Genomic DNA, 21125 nt, shown 5'->3' with positions numbered 1-21125 from the left:
AAGGTGCAAAATCTTGTGACTCGCTCAGTTGTGGAAACCAAGCATTGTGTTTTGAACGATTCTTTCCCTTCATTTCTACAATGGTTCTTTTCATAGTATTCACCATGCTAAATGGCTGGTCTTGGCAGTGATAGCAACTCGACGGTGTGTGAGCCAATGAAGAGGGTAAAAATAATGAAAAAGGAAGCTAGGTATATCACTGGCAAGCAGCTTAAATGTCCTTGGAAGGGGAGACTGTAACAAAGCACCCTCTTGCACTAATGAATCATTTGCAATGATTTACGTTTGTCTTGTAGACTTGTGCAGTCCCTTTGATATTTGTAACCCTATATTGTGCAGACCAGCCAAGCAGCACAAAATCAGAGGAGTTGCTGCCGACATTGTCAGAGGACTCGTATGGTGGTGTTGGTGATACGGGCTCACCAGCCTACGACACAGATGAGGAAGAGCTGTGCGAGATGGTGGACCAGCCCAGCAATGCCACCACCCTGGGTCTGTCCCAGCTTCAACTAGACAAGGTTTCCGAGAAGGAATTGCTTGACTTGCTTGAGGAGAGTGATTCTCTTGAAGAGCATGGAGACATACTGCACTGCCTAGTGCTGAACAAGTATGTCACTTGCTGTCTTGCATACTGATAAGAATATTTTTGGTGCTATGTGCCATCCCCACCCCACCCACTCCTATCTTATGGTCTGACTTTGAAAGGAGAGCCATTTGGTACTCTCTACATTAGTGTCACTACTGTGAACGCACAAATGTACCAGAAAAAGAAGAGGTTGCACCTTGGTTGCACTAAGTTTGTTGAGTAGATACACATCAAGTTTATTGAGTGTGCTTCTAATCGCTATTAATTATGGCACAGGAGAACCTAGCTGTAATAAACTTGAAACTATTGAATTGTTACTACACTACAAACACTATCAAGCTTAGCTTTATGCCATTCATTGAACTGGGCATTGGGCGTATCAAACTTAGAGCAGGGTATCGAGCCAGAATGTTTTGGGTTCGGTTCAGGTTCAGGCTTCTGTACATTTTCTGATTCAGTTCAGGTTCAGCTCCAGAGAAAAAACAAACTGGTTTGAACCGGTCTGAACCAGTTCATGCAGGTTCATAACAGTGCGGAATTAAGAAAATTTAAATGTTCTAGAAAACAATGTTTTCCAGCCTCACTTTCAAATTAATAAGCAAAAAGGTAGTTTATTTCTACCCTTACGTGACGCGGACCGATGTATGAGGCCTGTCTGAAAAGTTAAAGCCATGAGTCAGCCACAAAATTGTGCAGAAACCATCCACGATGATTGCCAATGTAAGTGAATAACCTGAAAGAACGAATGTGAGGTTTTGGCATACAATTCCACCACTGTGCTGGGACACCCTCCCTAATTGTCAAATTTAGCCCCCTGCAACATTTTTTTTTACAGCGAAGCTGTTAAGGGCTACTTTCCCCGCTATCGTGTCCACGTGTAGAAAAAAATCCCGAAGATAGTACAATGCCGGGCCGACCCATGGCAAAGGTGACACAGATGTTAAGCACTCCCCATACGTGGGCCAATCCCGAAGATAGTGCAATACCGGGCCGACCCGCGGTGGAAGTGAAGCAGGCGTTAAAGGAACTGACAACTGGCCAGAATGTGTTGTGAGACGTTGATGGAAATGAAATGACCTGATTTATAGCGATAGAATCCAGCACGCTGTTCGCGATTTAAGTAGGAGTTATAATTTTAAATTGGCAAACAAAGACTCAAAAACCAGTAAGTGACGAGGCCTGGCAGTGAAATCTTGGTACTTCGGATGTGTACTATCAGATTACTGTATCTAAGTCAACTGTTATTAAGTACAGTATAATTATTGCTTAAAATTGCAGTTAGTATATTATTGGACTATAGCGCTTTATTCTATACTGCGGAAATCAAAAGCACGCGCATAGCTACGGCAACACGCTGAACTGCATATCATGTGTGAATGCGTCGTTTCGTTTTCGATCCGATTGGTTTTGTATTGACTGGTTAAATACCAAAGCAGTTAAACAGGAAACCACGAAAACATGTAGCTATTATTGCAGAAATACTTTAACACTTCGAAAACATGAGTCGCAGGAACATCGACTTGATAAACAAAATAATGCTTCTCACAGCTACGGCCACACTTGTCGTCTACCTCCCATTAATGTCGGTGTATAATCGCTATCGCGCTCACCTATCACTGTTTTCAGCATGCTCCCAGTGAACGACTACATCCTCACTGCAGGTAGAAAAATTTTGATAAAATATGTTCCATGGTGTTTTCTACATTACCACTTCACAATTATACACACTGACCTGTAAGCTTTACATTGCACTACAAAAAATGGGTACCATGAAAATTGGTTGTCAGCCCCTTTAAACACATACATGAGACGATCCCAAAGATAGTGCAATGCTGAGCTGACACATGGCAGAGGTGAAGCAGGCGTTAAGCACTCGCCATACGTGGGCCGATCCCAAAAATAGTGCAATACCGGGCCGACTCGCGGCAGAGGTGCGGTTCTCCATAAGGGGCCCACATTCGCAGCTTTGCTGGTCATCTTCCTTCACAGAGGGGAAGGGCATTGAGGTTTTCTTTTTTTTTTTCCCAAATGCAAACTGGTGCTCTGGGGGCGGTATTTCGGAGTTGTGACGACAGTTCAAAAGCAAATGACATTGCATCTGAAGCACTTAGGAGAAGAGGACTTTCAAGGGTACTTCAAGCAATTGAAGAAGTCGAACCAGTGCATTTTGTAGGTGATCACATTGATGAACCTGAAAGTTTCTGAAATTTTTTAAAGATGCATGCGTAGGACAGACATACATGTTAAACATACATACATACATGCATGAGACAGACATACATTTGGGACAGAGCTCATATTTATGATGTCTTAAATATTATGCAAGAAATTAAATGCACTGTGAACCAAGGCGCAGAGGCGTACGGTGATTTTTTTCGGAGGCCACAGTGTTTCAGTGCATCTAAATAAATTAGATGTGTTGAGAACTCATCTAATTTCCTTTCATTTCACCTGTCAGCTGTCTTGCACCTGCATGTACAACGCCCAATGAGATTGTGGGACTGATATATTAAAGGGACCCTGAAATGATTTTGACTATTTTGTACAAACATACTGAGTCATTAGGGTAGGTCCTTTGTATCATTAATTGACGCATCTAAGTGCTCCTCATAAAGCATGTAATTTGTTACAAGGTTTTAAATATGTACATCGCTAATAATCGCACCACGCCACTCAACTGAGTTTTCAGCTGCCCCTGACCAGGTGATGCAAGGTGACCATATGACGCCAGTAGGGCGAGCTATCTGATTGGCTTCCCAGAGTGTGTTATCGATAATTTTTCCAACTTTATGGCAAACAGATGTGGTTCATAATAGTTGAAATGTTAGTTAAATTGTTTCTACAAAAAAGAAAGTAACAGAAAGAAAATTCACAAGGACAATTTATCACTGCGCTCAAGACTTCCAGCACACAGCAAGTGTTGTCTGCTTGTGTGACAATGTGCTCCGTGTTGAAGAGAGCTCTGCAGTTGGTGTTGGTCTCGATCTTTCTGTTCACGAGCACCATGGTTCGCCCTTGGTACATTATGGGCTCCAAACATAGCGACTGGCAATATGTCAAGCTGCAACATTGTGTCCCTCTGCAAGGCAGCAGATGAGTGGAGTGGCTGCAGCCCATCGGACTGTTGGTGTCTGATCAGTGTCAGGATTTATACATTTGCAGTTGTGACTTTGCACCAGAGGATTACTGCCACTATAGTGTTTCATGTGTCCGGTATTCGGGTGAACGCAAGCTCAAGCAGACTGGGCCTGGGCGCTTCACCGAATGAGCGGAAACACAGATGGGAACAGTCTGCACGGTGCAGCCATCTGGCAGCACAGAGTTCAACCAAACACAGAACTAATATAGCAGTAACAAAGTGTATTCTACTTTGCTGCTGGTGTAAATTTTTGGCAGGAGCGTAATCATGAACACATTGTTTTTCTTAATGTTTAAAATGTTTTACATTTGGTTAGAGCAGTATTAGCTCCTTGTTTGGCTGATTAAGCTCTGCGCCACTAGGTGACTGGACTGTGCAGACTGATCAGGCCACTCACGTACGTCTGCGCTAAAGCTTTATCACAGCAGTAGTAGTATGGAGAGGCTTTAGATTAAGCCTCCAACAATCCGTCGAAACGCCCAGCTTGCTTGTGGTTACCGGAATACCAGACACACTCGGCACTGCGAGACAATGTTCCTAACGTATGCTGCTTCGATAGCTCTTGCTTGGGGTCAACTGCTAGGTGGCTGACGAAGAGGTTAGAGAGGCTTTGCACATTGGCTCCAAGACAATCGGAGGTAGACTTCACGACGTCCCATCAGGATTCAGGGCCAGTGAAGGCGGAGCTTAGCCCTGATCACTCGGCGATATGTTAAGGAGAAAATGCATGGCTATGGAAAAAGGTAACTTGTAATTGTCCGTAGCTTCTCTTAATATGAGATGCTTCACACAAATTGTGGTGTGAATTATTTACTGTAGCTGTACCCTACGAGTCTACAAAATTGGTCCGAACCGTTTCAGGGACCCTTTAATATGTGAAAGCAATACAGGCTTGTGTAACAGGAGTTGCCCTTACAAAGGATGTTCCATTCTGTACAGTCTGCAATCAAGTTCTAACAACACTTCCATCAAATTTCTGTTATTTCAAAGGGCTGAAATTTGGAAGCTGTGACATGTTTTTTTGCATAAGTGTTTGAATTAGCGCGCTTTTACATTATGAGTTTTTGTGGAGTTTTGTAGCTTGCTGTATAGTGGATGTAGATCAATTACATTATGACGATGGTGTATTGCACTCAAGAAGCAGCTACTGAAGTTGTGTTTCTCCAGGTTTACTTGACTTAATTCACAGTTTATCAACCTACACTGATGGCTTGGTATCACTCCACGTACTTGTACCAAGTAGCGCAAACTTGCGCCACACTGAAAATTCATTGGAGTTCTTAATAAAATGTTTACTTTTTTATCATGTATGCAAACCTGCCAACCACCCAGGTTTGTCCAGAATACGCTTGTATTCCAACCAGTTCCTCCCGATTGTACAAACATAACCATAAAAATCCAGAAAAACTGCCCCAGCTTTACTAAAAAAAGAAGAAGAAAAAAGACCATGTTACACAGCATAGTCAATTCGTGATTGCCATTATGTGCTAGGTAGCTAGCCAAAGTAAGATTTAAGTCCAAGCCATTTGTGTGTAGGTTGTGTAGGCCTAACTCAGTTCACTTCAGATTGAGACATTCGTTGAGGAGTGTGCGTGAAGGAAAGGTCTAATCAAAGACAAAGGCTGCATAATCACTAGTTTCCTTAAGTCAGATTCGTTGTTATACATTGTTATGCAGTGAAGCATATAAAGAGTGGAGAGGGGCCACTGTCACAGGACATGGTACATATTCCTTAATTATACACGTGTGCACACGCCATCTGCAGTCACAGTATGAGTGCCGAAACTTTGAGTAACTGTACTGGAAGCCATTCAGAGCTGTTTCTTACATTACTGTGACTCAGAAAAAAAAAAAGACAAAGAAGGATTTCCCCCTCGGCGAATGTTCCGAATTTCGAGGTCCCCAGGCTGGCAGGAATGCATATGAAGTTTCTCTGTAGGTTCAACAGTCACCTTCCGATCCCTGTTTCTTTCACCATCATTGTCACATAACGCATTGTCGCATTACACATGATGCCAAGCAGCACCGGAAAGAACGTCTGGAGTTTCAGCACTATAACTTTCTCGTGAGTTGTTGGATTACAACTATGGCTTAGCCGACTGCATACAGCTTCAAAACAGAACAGAAAGTTGAACAGAGTTGTTCCAGTCCCCTTGCTGGAGCAAGATGCCTGAGCACACGTAAGGTGCCCACAGTTCTCATCAACAAAGGGCAGCCTTGGTTACACAAAAATTAACAACACATGACAAACTGAGTTGAGGTTATTTGAAGTTATTTGAGTCTTGTCAAGCTTGGGAATTGTTTGCAGACTACGGGATGCTTTGAGCCTTTGTCCCACGTTTCCCTTCTGATGTGCCCTATAGCAGAGCATCCACAGTGCCTTTTAAACCGTTCGTTGAGCCAGTTCACAACGGTTCCTCCAATAAGTTCAGTTTTGGGGTCACGTCCATGTTAGCGGGAAAATAATTGGTTCAGTTCCAGCTTTCAGTTCACTTTGGTTCGGTTCTACATCCTGGCTTAAAGTGTTCATTACCACGACCAAAATATGCCCACTTTATTTTTGCTGGCTTTATTATTATTCAAACTGTATGATAGTTAACAAATTAAGATCTTTCATGACTGTTAAAGTTATGCAGAAACCTTATTGGCCCAGAACAACACGTCCCTTCACCATCTATTTGTCAATCACAAGTCGAGCAGCTACCTCAGAACAGAAGCCCTTCTCACAGGAAACTATAGAAAGCCATATATAGTACAGTGAAACCTCGTTAAACCTTAGTTGGCCAGAGCTTGGAAAAAGTATGTACTAAATGGTAGTACTGTTTAACCGAAATAGCATGAGATCGCCCACTTACCTGTCGTAAACGGAACACAGAACTCAGAGAGAGTGCGATGAAAGGTGAAAAAAACGTGCAGTATTTATTCACTTCACGCGACAAAAGTCTTGTTTTTGTCTAATGCCACGGCGGCCTAGCACGACGACAGCAGCCTCAAACTTACTGAAGCTGTGTGCCAACTTTTCAGCCAGCCCTCTCTTCTCGGCAAACACTCGCATGGCAGATTTCTCGTTGGCATTACGTATGCTCCGTGCCCGCGCGCGGTAGTGCTGCAAAAGTCCCGGGGCACCTTTTTCATTCCCGGGTGCTGTTCTCGTCACGACGATTGCATTCATGAAGCTGACGTAACACGCAGCTTCTGCCACTGTTGGGCCTGAATCGCTCATGCTGTCGCTTTCAGCGTCGTCCTCGTCACTGTCACTAGTCGACACTTCGGCAACAACAGAGGCAACAGTGGCGAAAAGTCGAACCTCATAGTTGACACCTCTTTGTGGTCGCAGCAGCGCTGCCGAGTAACTTCTTCGCATTTCAAATGCCACACACCGTAGTCAACAGCAGATCCCTGTCGCGTGCCAGCACCAACTTCTTCATGTCATGTTCGATAGCACGGATAATGTCTAATTTTTCTTATATGCTGAGCACCAGGCGTCTTTTTTATCCGAGCTTTGGCATGACGCGAGTCCTCGCTTGCACGACGCCACAACATTCTCTGGCACGGCACCGAAATTATGTTGATGTTGATGTGGCTTCACGCGCATATGCACAGGGCGCTTAGAGGCCGTTTCGATCTCTGAGGCTTGTTGTTCTGCCGGGCCGCCTGATAGAGACGACACACCGCCGTATTTGCGCGATGAAAAGTGGAAACGGTACGTGTTAACCGACATGTACGCAATAAGCTGGTACAGTTTATGTGGATACAAAACACATTATGTTCAATGGCCGCTGAGTGGGGGATTTGGCTTTACTACTTTTAAAATGAAACTACTGTTTAAGCGGGAACGGTTTAACGAGGTTTTACTGTATGTTGAGAAACGTGGTATAAATTAATTTTATTGTATGTAGATGAGGAAAACCTTATTTTCTATAATTATTCCTAATTAAATATTCTCATGTATTAAAATATGCTATTGGATTTAGGTTTATGTGAACTAACTATCTTGAATTGAGAAGTATTAGAACTGGGCACAAATTTGTACAGTCACCCGCAAAAGTTTACGAGACGTGGGATTTGCAGAAGAGTCAAATTTCCATGAAGCCTGTGCATGTAGCCTCTTATTAAAAGCTTTGATCCATAGCATTTCTTGCGAACTATACTGTGATCCATTTAATTAGAAGCGCCACACCTTAACAGAGCAGAAATCCACATTTGTCCTGAAACCCACGCCTCGTAAACTTTTGCGGGCGACTGTACATGGTATGCATTTCATGTGTTGTTTCAATATTATTGCAGCCATTGAAAGCTGGCTATGAGCTCAGTTTTGTTTGAAATAATATCTAACCTTTGTAATTAGGCACACATTTGGCAGTATAAAGCTATTGGATGTAGTGAATGAATCTGTATATTCTACAGTTTATGTTAAGTGAGCTTGATTTTTTTAACAAATCACTGAATGCCCTCTAATGAAAAACTGTGCAGTTCAATTAATTACTTTAGTTGTACTGTCACATTATGTTTTATCATATTTTTAAAGGGGTCTTGCAACATTTTTTAAATACAGTAATGAAATGGATTTGGCAGTAAAGGGCATCACTTTGCAAATATCCTCCAGCAAGAAATAGTATTTGGATACATTGCCTATGGTCAGAGACATTGGCAGTCATGTTGCCCTCCAACACGACTTCTTTGTGAGGCTTGACACTGCTCAAGCTGGAGGCTGCAATGTGTCATTGCCCGCAATGCTTCACCCTCTCTATGTCACTGTGCTTCAGTCTTTGTTATTGTTTTTTATTGATAACATGACAGCCAGTGTTATGGTACTGGCACATCTGACATGCTAAACTCAGGGGCTCTCACTTGCCTTACCGTTGAAGTTCTATGCATATATACTCCATAGGCTATGCTCTCGCATGGAGCAGTAACACATAGCCAGTGCTAAAACTTCTGCATTTGACAGCAGCGTAATAGCACAAATCTAGTTAGGGGAGGAGCCAGCATCTTTTGATAAAGGAAGCAGCTGGCAGTTTGGGACGCTGCATTTTATAGCCAATTGATACACAGATCTCCTCCTACTTCTGTCGAAGGAATGTCTGCTCATTTTTTTTATGTGGTTGCACAGTGACATACTCAAATGAGGGAGTGTGTGCAATCTTATGCTCAGTGTGGCCACATGCATCGACATGTGCTTTACAAGTGCGCTTCTCTTGTTTAAAATGCCACCCAAATTTGCCGGAAGCCTAAGTGCCTGGTATTGTGAGTGGCTATGCAGACACAGCTGGTAGCTCAATTTACTTTAAGAATGCTCCTTGGAGCTTGGTGTCCCTCAGCTTTTGATGTAGAACCTTACATCACTGTCTCTGCCTTTGCAGCCAACAAATGCTCATGGGTGCCATAATTTCGCATTCTTCTTAACCCATTCCCTTCTGCGGCTGGCACGGAGCTGGCCAGAGCTGAGGAGGCCAAAGTGCAGGTGGCCGGCTCTGTGTCGGCCCCCTCTGGAGTGGATATCTTTGCAAGTTTTTCATAGATGGCAGCACATTGCAATTTGTTTTCTAGTTGTTTTGGGTTTTGTACACTAGACGGACATACTTGTCCACACTTTCAGCAGGAGGTGATAGCAAAATAATGAGAAGCTTCCCACTTGCCGGGCACTTCTGTGTCATTGTAGCCGTTGCAATCAGGGTACCAAGTTCGACGCTTCAAGCCTTACCAATGCACCTACAGGCTTCCCAGTGGGCTCATTTTTCTTAGCATATACCACCAAACTCTGTGCAGGAGAACTCTTTGAGGCTGTGCTTAGTGAGAGAGGCATTTCGAGGCAAAGTTCGAGAGGCATTCTTAGTGCGGACAACGCAAAGCTGCACTCAGCGTCCTTGCGTGTTAGGCTTTTTCATGCTCAAAAATAACTAATTAATGCACTTAATGCAAATTCCTTTTGTGAACAAAATAAACCAGACATCTTGGAAGTGAGATGTTTGTAGAAAATTTTAGATTGATTTTCTTACAGAATGGAACACTGTGAATGAAGCACCAGGCTATGCAGAGCACTGTACAGACAGAAGTGAAAGGTTTAACACTGTGGCTGTTGAAATGTGACCCAGTGAACATGCATATAGTAACCACAAAGAAGGCAAATGCAGCTTTTCTGCTTTGAATCTCAAAAGGACAAACCAAGAAAAGTCAACAGTAACACCTCAGCCTGCATTCACATTATGCCAAAATGCTCGCAGAGAATTTGTAGGCACAAACATACACCATAGTACACAAACATAAATTAATGGGCCCCTCACCAGGCCGCTTAGAAAATTTTGGTTATATGCTGGAAGTTGTTACGTGCCCTCTAGGGAGCGCATTCTGCCGCAATAATTTTCCAAATTGGTTCATTAACAGCCGAGGTAGAAATATTTCAGTACTGTGAACCCATGATTTCAGGAGAGGAGGGCCTCTGCAAAGAGAGACACTCTCTCCACTTGCGCCGTCTATTCTCTGCAACTATCCTCAACTATCCTCTACTCTGCAGGGAAGCGAAATTCCTTTCCTGCGTTCTCCCATACCAGAGCTCGAAGATCATGTGATGCATACGTCACAGGCCCCGCCTTCATTTTTTTTCCCCCTTGCTTTTCTTGCTGCGCGGCACACTTCCGCTGACGGCGTCACGTGCGAGCTGTTGCGTTTGTCTCGTTTTGTTCAACACACGATTTTGCGCACTATGCATGAGAACACTTGACTAGTGGTATGAGTCAGTGCTACGCGAATGCTAAGGCACACACAAGCGGAGCATAGAGCATGATCGCACGCTTGAACATGGTAAAAAATAACATACTTTCGTTGTCTGCGCTCGCGATTGCACGACATGGGAACAAGCAGACAAAACAGAAGTACTACATCTCTTTTGCTGTGGTGCAAAGTAAAACAAGAACATGCAGACATTCGGTTTGTGTGTTTTATTATTTCTCTAAACTTTAATTTGTCTATTGAAGCAACAGATTACACAAATAACAGATGCTGCCTTGAATAATTTTGAAGTCACGTGTCACTACGAGTGACATCACAGCAGTGCAATGTACGTAGCCACACTTCTGTGATATACGTCGACCCCCCAGCTGGGAGCGCGACGTGCGCCAGGAGAAGAACAAATGGAGTTCAGTTTGAAATTTCAGATCTTTCTGCGGTGCATGGCGATGTAATACTTAGCAGACACGATCGTTAGCATGCATTGTATACACGGTGCTTGTCAGCTCAACATGGCCAGACCTTGTGAGGGGCCCTTTAAAGGCCAACTGCAACAAAATTTTGGACTGAGTAAAAAGCCTAGTTTTAGATGATGTGAATATAAAGAAGCCTCTGTGCAAAATTTGATGTTTGAAATACGCCAGGAGCACCACAAAAAGCAAGCAGAAATAGCCGTTTTTTATAATGAAACTGAAAAAAAAAAGAACACCACCATTACCATTTACTAAAAGTGACGCATAACGAAATGAGTGGCTCCTTGGAGTGACCTTCTTGATCTCGAAGGCCAAGTTGCTACATAGTGTAGATACTGCAGCTGCTGCGGGGTGCAGCGATGAGCCCTCTGCCTGCGAGACATTCGAACTACTGCGTGCTCTGATTGGTCTCTGATTCTCCAGGCGTGGCTATGCGAGCCAGTCGGAGTGCCTGGTACCAGCGACATGCTGAAAAATCTTGGACACTGCGTGCTGGGACTTAGTACCCACTCTACAGCTTTGCTAAGATTGGTTCAGTGGTATTTACTACTCATCTATCACAAATTTAGCCAAAGGGATACAACCAAATGACGCAACCTTGCACTATGCAGAAAGTAGCATAACTTGAGATCACAAAGTCACTGTAGGCCACATGTGCAAAACTGAAAATGTTTGTTGCATTTCTTCATACTGCAATTTTCTATATTATTTATAATCCAAACCAGTATGTATAAAAATGATAGCATTTCTGATTATTTTCTTGCTTTTGCTAAAGTAATGATTTCCCGTGGCATAACCACAAATCCAGCCAATAGTTGTACAGCATCATCATTGCGCCATCAGGTACACTGAAGGATTGTGGGAATTTGAAGAAGCCACAGGAAAGCATGAGCGATCTTCAAAGCAATATTGTACATACCCAGCTGCATGCAAGTGAGTAATATTTGACTCAGGTGCTCATGGCAGCATTATTTTGTGTGGCATGGTTTATTTACCATGCTCAAAAATTGTTGCAGGGCCTCCTTATGGGATAAATGTGACTATCTTTTTTTCACATGCCCAGATTGGAATTAAAAGAGGCAAAAAAAAAGGCTTGCCAGTCTGCTTTTGTTTTTTTCTTGAGTCTTGAAAAATGACCTGCAGAAAGAAAAAGCTTTTTAGAAAAGTGGCTTACACATGTTTTCTCACATATACTGGTTTTTAGAATCTAAGAAAGCAATTCAACGAGTGTGGCACTGCTAGGCTGTCATGTCACTCCGTATTTATAGACTACTTTGAGTATTGCATAGTCTGTGATGGCTGTGATCTTAGATTACAGTTTTTCAATGTTTCTCAACTTATTAATTAATGCAGTTTATCATCCCAGTTTAATGTCCCACACAGGGTATGAGAGATGCCACAACAGAGGGCTGTGAATTAATTTTGATCACCTAGCATTTGTTAATGAGCACCCAGTGCTCATTATGCGAAATTTTTTTGCATTGTGTCCACTTGAGAATCTGGCTGCCATAGCCAAATATTAAATTCACCAACCTCTTGCTCAGCAGCAAAACACCATAGCTGCTGAGCCAGTGTAAAGAGCGTTTCTGCCTCATGTCACTGCCAGTGGAAAGGAAGTTTGAGCACTAAGAATTGCGCCAGTTAATTGAAGCTTAGTGAAGGAGAAATGTGAAGATGTAGGTTAGCGTCAGAAATTCAATACAGTTGTAGTTGACTTCTCAACCTTAGTAACCTAAAAAAAATTTCATGTATATAAGTTTGGATGGTATAGAAGCTACAGGTACAGATGGATACAGCACAGAAAGCATTTCCTTAGAAATACAAAAGTTTTATGTGAGAAACAACTCGCTTGGGAAAAAGCAGGACCTATAAGTAGTCGTGACCCCCCCCCCCTGACAGACGAGCAAAACTTGCTGCAAATGGAAGGCTGTCTACAGACAGTACTACGAGTTTCAAGAACTTGTGGAGTACTAGAACTGTGAGAAAGTGAAAGTTCTATGTAGCCAGTTTGCACAGCCTAATATTCTTAGTAGCACTCTGTACTGGTGCATGCAAGAATGCAGTGCTACCCAGCAAGAATGCAGTGCTTCACTTTTTACAAGCTATTTGCCTAAGCTGGACAACAGTTCTGCTCTCTTGCTGGGATATTGCGCTATAAACTTTGGGGTCAATTAAATACATCCTCAGTTTGTCACATATGACTGGAAATAATCTAAGCTACAAAGAGACCCTCCCATAAAAATAAAAAAAGGCTCTTGTTGCCTTTGTGCAACCTTGAATTTTGGTCCTCCTCTTTTGTTAAGACTGTGGGCTGCAAGGTCACCTATGCAGTATGTTATTCTTTTTTTGTTGTTCTTGTTAGAATTCATGTTGCTTGACAAAAAAATTTTCTTAAACGGCAATACTCCTTTTGTTTTCATTTCGTTCTTGTGCCTGTGTGCACAAACATCTGACAGCAGGCCATTTCTTACACTGAATTATGCATTTACTTTACGTAGACGCTAATGACACAAGACCTATGAAATCTGGCTTTTTCTTAAGTGCTCTTTTGTCATTTTATTTTGTCGCTTATCACTGTGGCAGCTTATCATTTCGCTGTCTGCTTCATTGTCTGTTTGACAACATGCCATAAAAACTCAAATATGAGAATTTGCCGGGTCTTCAAAAAGCTCTTACATAATGAGACGTTATGGACATTTTTTGTTTATTTTTTATTTATTTATTTCGTCATTCATCATTAGTACAGGAGGACGTCCAGGAGTTACAAAAACTGTCATGGGGACCTCCTATTAGCAATTTAACAAATAGTAATAATAAATTATGGCAGCATAGCAGTGACAAAGGTAGATTACACTAAGTTTAATGAACCAGATAATCAAATACAAGAAAGGTGCTTACAATAATTGAAGTTCAAGTCAAACACAAGCAAATGAAATAGATATTGCATATCAGTAAATAAGAATGTAGTAATTGACACATTAGGGAAACATAGAAATGACATATCAGAGAACATGAGGTTAATGTAGCAAATAATTAGAAACAGAAATATGCTTACAATAGGCAAAGTACAAGTCAAATATATGCTATGGAATGAAAAACTTAAAATTTCTAAGAAAAATATCAAAGACAATGGGAGATAGAGAATAAAAGCAATACATTAGGCAAGTACAGAAGCAACGAAAACTGTTAAATAAATCTGTATACAGTATGTGTTCATAGTAATGAGTTTGTAGCCAGTAGTGTCGTTTAATATGGGGTAGTTTATTCTAGTATCTAATGGCGGTAAAAATGGCAGTAAACATACCATAATTAGTGTTTATTTGAGAGAGTAAAAATTGTTAGAGGAAAATCGCATAGTGTTAGTGTTGGTAAGAGCAGATATATTAAATGTATCCAAAATGATTTCATGGTTTTAGTGTGCGATATATTAGTAAAACCAATTTGAGCTGGAGCATATAGCGTAATGGTAGTATATTTAAGGAAGTGAAAATTAGTGCTGCATGTGACATGTAACTAGAGAAATTGATTATCCTCAAGGTTTGATTTTTTAAATATTGTAGATGTGTTACATGTATGGAATATGTGTTTCCACAAACTGAGATGCAGTATTCTAAGTGGCAGTGTGTAAATGCGTAATAAAGTGAAGTTCACTAACATTCAGATGTAGGATCTATGACTGGGCTTGTTAAGACATGTATCAGGGAACATAGCACTGGAACAATGAGACGTGAAGACACAATGTAGAGAAATGAGCACTGACTTGGAACTGACTACATCTACCATTACTGAGATGTTTCAGTTGTGTGTAATAAGCTCGGAACCTTGCTAAGCTTGTGAAAATATTAGTACTCAGAAGCAATGTTGAAGGCAATGGCTGTGAATAGTTGTGGTGCATTAAGTTATTCAGTCAAAATATTGCTTTAGAAAAGTATTGAACACGTGTGGATTTTTTGTTAGTACAAAACTTTCAAAAAGTATGAAAGAGCACTGCTGTTAAGAAGAGCCCTTTCCTTTTTAATTTTGGCAGGAGATACAAAAATTTAATAATTGAGAATTGATCCTTGGTTGCATTTATGCCAACTGCATGAGAAGACAGGACACAAGGTAAAAAAGGGAACGGACAAGGACAGTTTGTACCAATACATTTGTACCAACTCGCCTGGTTATCAACCGTATTAAGTACTTAGTTCATTGTTTACAGGTACAGTTCCAATGTGGTGCAGCCGACTTATCCATGTTGGCCATAATGCTTTTAAGTCATACTGACCTACGTACATGAAAAGCTTCCGGTGATTTTCTTTTTGTATATTTTGAATTGGCGGAAAGCACCAATGCCTGTATTCACATTTCCATAATGTATTTTTATACGATTAGCCATTTACAAGAACATTTGTTGGAATAGTTGCAAGAATTTCTAAAAAAAGCCTAAGGAAATAACAATGAGTGTATCTACTACACATGAGTACATGAATATGCGTACTTGCGCAGCATGTGATCAATGCTTGATTCATTATCAGAAGTGTATGAGACAATGCTGAAGTACTGCATGAACAAAAATGTACTAAAACAGCAGCGCTCAGGTTGAAATGATGGTGTGCTACAGTTAGCTTTCCATGTGCAAAGTCAACTGTTGAAGGGTTCATCATGTCAAAGCCATCTCACACTGGTTAGTGAAAATTTGGGAGAGGGAAAAAAAGGGGGGGGGGTTGTTCCTCAGAGGTTGGTGAGCAGACGCAGAAAAAGCATGGCAAAATAACAATGATTAACTGTTGAAGGGTTCATGATGTCAAAGCCATCTGACACTGGTTACAGCAAAATTCTGATAGGAAAAAAGGGGGGGAGGGGGGGCAGGTAAAAGGTTCCTCAGAGATTGGTGAGCAGAAGCAGCAGAAGCATGGAAAAATAACAGTGATGGCAAAACGTGTGTCGTTAAGTTTCTTGACACCAGTGTACTGGTGCTTCAAATTGCATGCACTTATTAATGCGAAAGCTTATATGGCTCATGAGGTGGAAAATCTGCTGTAGTTGTTGGCGTTGGTGGGACCATCAATGTCGAACCCACGACCATTGGTGGGAGTCGAACCCACGCCCTTTGGTGTTAATTAATTAATTTATTTATTTACATATACTGCAGCTCTTATAGGGCTATAGCAGGAGTGGGAACATTATACATTGCTATACATTACACATTAAAAACACATAAACCCAAAAAGATGAATGATCAAAAAGAAGCGCTTTACATGTTAGCAAAGTACTTACCATGGTAGATGTAAAATCTTTTAGTGATAGTGAACGAATGTTACTGGGTAGAGAATTCCAAAGCTCTATTGTACGTGGAAAAAAACTGTACTTGAATGTGTTAGTACGGGCAGAAATAGGTGTTTTGTTCAAGGCGTGGGAACCACAGGTACAACTTGCATTAGTTAATGTGATATAGTTATAATCAGAAAGACCAGAGGTGGAGTTATTAATTGCATATAAACGTTTTAAGGCTTCAGTGTGGTAATGTGAAAGTAATGGCTCAGTGCTCAAAGATTTTTTAGCATGTGTTGGTGAGAAAGTGTGGCTGTAATTTTGGCAAATGAAACGGATAGATTTTCGTTGAACGTTACTGAGCGAGCTTATTTCACATTGTTTGTACGGGAACCGAACTACAGATGCATATTCTAGAACAGGGCAAATTGATGTTTTATATAATAGCAGTTTAGTATCGCAGGGGGTCTTAGCTAAAGTGCAGCGCAAATAACCTAATTTGTTCATGGCTTTCCCGTTTACATATACAGCATGTTTAGACCATACAAGATGTTCTGTTAGAATTACACCTAAGTATTTATATTGAGACACTCTATTAAGTTGGATGGCATCCAGAGAATAATCAAATGAGCGGGGGCTCTGTCTATTGAAAAATGACATCACAACTGTTTTACTACAGTTGATGTTCATTTGCCACATTTTGCACCAAGCGCAGAAAGACATAAGGGATTGGGCAAGACGGTAGTGGTCATCAATGGAGTTAATAGATTATATTAATTCGCAGTCATCTGCATAAAGTCTGATTTTAGTTGATGTGCCACGAGGTAAATTATTGATGTATATTAGAAATAATAAAGGGCCTAATACGGATCCCTGAAGAACATCTGCCGTAACGTCGACAGGAGGAGTCCATTGAGTTAAAGGAAACAAATTGTGAGCGACAACGAAGAAAACTGGCTATCAAAGAAACAGGACAGAGATAATTGAATATGGAATTTAATGTTACCTGTAGTTTAGAGTGAATCACAGAGTCAAAAGCTTTAGAGAAGTCAATAAAGATGGCATCCACTTGATTACCTATGTCTAGGTTAGAAGTCATATCTTGAACAAAATCGGCTAATTGTGTTACAGTGTTATAACCTCAACGGAAACCATGGTGGGCAGATGTCAGAACATCATTAGAGTTAAGGAATTCAATTATATGTTTTCGAATATTGTGCTTTAACATCTTGCATGATTGGGGTGTGAGAGCTATCGGCCTGTAGTTAGAAGTTGTTTATCACCTGATTTATACAAAGGCAGGACTTTGGCTGTTTTCCATTTAGTTGGTACTTCACCAGAGTCTAAGGATTTCTGGAAGATTACAGTAATGTACTGAGCTGTCCATAGGGAGTATCTTACAAGGAAAGAATTCGAGGTACTATTCGAACCGGTACACTTTTTAGTGTCGAGATTCAAGAACAGGTTTGAGACACCATCAGAACTTGTTACTAAATGTTGCTTTACTTTAATTACTTTACTAAATGTTAAAATATCGCCTAGTTTATTAGTTTGTGCATCATAACTAAACTTTGGAACTACATGGTTATCGAGGGTGAAAACAGATTGAAAGCACGAGTTAAAAGCATTCGAAACTACGGTGGGGTCGTTAGTAATAGCATCGTTAATCTTGAAAGAGGTACTGCATGTTGCACTAGGTAAAGTTAATGTCCACAGCCTGCAAGGATTTGATTTAAGTAGTAGAGGGCGCTGGACTAAAAAATTGAAATCTTTAGCATTTTTATTATGGGCACGAAGTTCCTTCTTGCTTTTTCAAAAGGAACACGAAGTGCAGAATTAGAATGCTTTGATTTACGTAAGCTACCTACTCGGCGTGAAAGGTGCGAGATATCCAGGTTAATCTAAGGAAGTTTATTATTTATCTTTTTTGTTTTTAATGGACCGTAGTTATTGATGCAAGATTTCACTAACGACTCAAAACAATCAACAAGACTGTCTTCATGACATTCGGTACTGAGTGACAAAAGTGGTCAAAGTTATCTGTCAAAGTATCAGTGACAGATGTATTGTCAGCCTTGTTAAAATCATGAAATGTGGAATAGCTAGAGCATTCATGTGGGATGGGACAGTTAATGTGTATGAGAACTGCATTATGATCCGAGATTCCTTCCAGGATATCATAGTCAAAACCTAAATGAGCAAGACTGTCACTGATAAACACAAACTCAAGTATGGAGTTCTCCTGTGTATTCTTATCAACTAATTTTATCACGTTATGGGACAAAGAAAACATAATTAAGTCTCTACAAATAGAAGCACTAGTGGCAGAATATGTGAGGCAAGGCCAGTAAGTGCCGGGAATGTTAGTCACCAAGAACGATTAAGTTAGAACTGTCGAGGCTATGTTCATGTATAAAATGCAAAATATTATCAAAGAAGTCATGTTAAAGTCACCAAGAATGATTAAGTTAGAACTATAGAGGCTATGGTCATGTATAAAATAAGAAATATTATCGAAGAAGTAACTAGGCCTACCGGGGCGTAATAAAGACCACAATATGTTAAATTCTGCTTATGTACTTGTAACTTGCACCAAACCGATTCTACATAGGGAGGACCTGGTAGAACCTTAAAGTTAAAACTTGAATGTAAAAGCAAAGCAACACCACTGCTTTCTTATTCTGACGGTCATACTGGACAGCAATTTAACGAGGAGGCATGAATTCTCAGTTGTGAATATTTTCATAACGCCAAGTTTCCATGATGCATATAACATGAGGAGAACATAAAGAAACTAGCGAAAGAAACTGTGGAAATTTGATAGTTATGCTTCTGGCATTAACATTCAAAATTGCAAGATCTGTGGCAGAGTGATGAGATTGTCAACCTAGTGATAATGAAACATTTGGAAATCTTGTGCTCTAGAATCAAAACTAGGAGCTATTACTAAACTATTTGAGGCACTGTTCTAGTTTTAACGAATATTATATATAAATAAATTATTAAACCTCGTTTTAATAACCGAGCCGTTATTCTGTTGCTCAACTGAAGCGTCCCATAGCTTTTTACAAAGTACTGCACGCACTCTGGATGAAAAATCTTTGGAAAGTTTCAGGCCAGAATTTTTCAGCTTATAAGCATTTTTCAGCATCACTAGCTTATTGCTGAAATCAAGCAATTTTAAATTGATAGGGTGAGAATGCCCAGGTTCGCATTCTGCCTGACCTTTGGAAGCGTTCAATACGCGGACAGTCAAGGGAAAGCCTATTGAAAACGTTTGCAACCTTGGAGTGCAGTGTGTCACGATCCTCATTAGTATCTTCTGGTATGCCATGAAGAATTATGTTATTTCTTCATGAACGGCTTTCAAGATCGCCATATTTGGTAGTTAGTTCAGCAACAGTGCGCGTCAGGCAAGCCACCTCAGAATGAAGCTGACCAGAGTCTTGATAAGACAGTGCATTCGAACATGAAGTTTCAAGAGCAGCCACACGCAATTCCAAGGCATCGAAACGTGTATTCACTGCATTTTTGATTTCAGATATGTCTTGTGACATATTTTTCTGATAAGCAACTAAATCGGAAAGAACTTTCACAAGAGAAGGGTTATCGCAACTAGACAGTGCCTGCTCGGCCGACGTCTCAAGGGCGTTAAGAAAGCTTTATTGGGATTCGTCAGGTTTGCCAGTTTTAGACGCCGGTCTCCTGGGGCCGGGGTTAAGCTCAACTTCACCGCTCAGGGTAAGACGACTAAGGTAATCGAGGACATAAGAAAAATTGCACATGAGTCTACTACACAAATAACTGTATGGGCAACACAGCAGCAGCAGGAATCTATTATCGGATCGGATACAGTACAGGTTGTCCAATTACCGTATCTGTGCAAGCAAGAAGAAGCGTTTAGGCAACATGCTGAAGCTGCTGCTGCTGCTGCATTGCCCACTGCCGGGGCGCTGGAACGGCGGAGCTTTTATACTCATGAAGCTTGACGTCAACGATCCGATGGCGTCACCTGTCGGAGTTGCTATGCTAGGAGCATCCACGGGAGTGCACAGAATCGCCAGAGAAGGAAGAACGTGGGCAGGAAAACGCCTGGACGCTAGGGCTGAACCATGTCGAATCGCCGGTAATGACCACATGTTCGACTGGTGCAGGGCCAGCCAAGCCCCGGAGACGAACAGCATGACCAGCATAAAAATCCCGGAGCTGTGCAAGCAAGAAGCGCTTAGGCAACATGCTGAAGCTGCTGCTGCTACATTGCCCACTCTTAATTAAGGCATGGTTAATTAAGATGGAGTTAATTAAGGCACTTTAAACCACAACCATTGGTGGGAGTTGAACTCACGACCTTTGGTGATAATTAAGGCAAAGTTAATTGATGCATAGTTAATTAAGATAGAGTTGAATATGGCCCTCAAACCCATGACATTTGGTCTTAATTAAGGTGGCATTAGTTACGGCACAGTTAATTAAGGCACTAGAACACTTGACCTTTGGTGGGAGTCAAACCCACGACCTTGTGTTGCGGCATAATGTCTAAGCATAGCAAGGTGGTCGCAGTGCTTTCACATTCATCCATGTAGCTATAACTAAGTGCCCTTTGAATGTATTTTTGTATTTTTGCATATAGATCAGGTTTTGCACAAACTGACTGATTGAGTAAGGAGAGTGGAGCTTTGTACTTGGTAAAGTGGAAGAATATCACAGAGTATCGGTGGCCCCAGTTGATGCCACGTTTCTCCCACGTATTAAAGCATGAAATCCTTTCGTTTTTCTTTTTTGCCATAGATGCCTCTCCTCTTTCTGCTTATGTTACAATTTACGATTTGTTGAATTTGTTATGTTACATTACGATTTGTTGTATGGCACATGGAGTAACAATCAGATAGTTGATGGTGCTTTTTAGGGTAGTATGGAACTATGTATTGGTTGTTATATATTGCCATCT

At 41.2% G+C, this 21125-nt stretch overlaps 1 protein-coding gene across 4 annotated transcripts in view; it reads left to right on the top strand.

The window, feature by feature from the left end:
* LOC135907459 (probable phosphorylase b kinase regulatory subunit alpha) overlaps window positions 1-21125 on the top strand; it is a 115666-nt gene that overhangs the window by 25940 nt on the left and 68601 nt on the right. For all 4 annotated transcript variants that reach the window (XM_065439157.1, XM_065439158.1, XM_065439156.1 and 1 more), the window contains exon 19: window positions 340-607. In XM_065439157.1, the coding sequence (XP_065295229.1) occupies window positions 340-607 (268 nt within the window). The remainder of the gene's footprint in view (window positions 1-339; window positions 608-21125) is intronic.

Source organism: Dermacentor albipictus, chromosome 1 (genome assembly GCF_038994185.2).
Source record: "Dermacentor albipictus isolate Rhodes 1998 colony chromosome 1, USDA_Dalb.pri_finalv2, whole genome shotgun sequence".
In the NCBI taxonomy this organism is placed as follows: domain Eukaryota; kingdom Metazoa; phylum Arthropoda; class Arachnida; order Ixodida; family Ixodidae; genus Dermacentor; species Dermacentor albipictus.
This window is presented reverse-complemented; position numbering and strand designations above follow the sequence as displayed.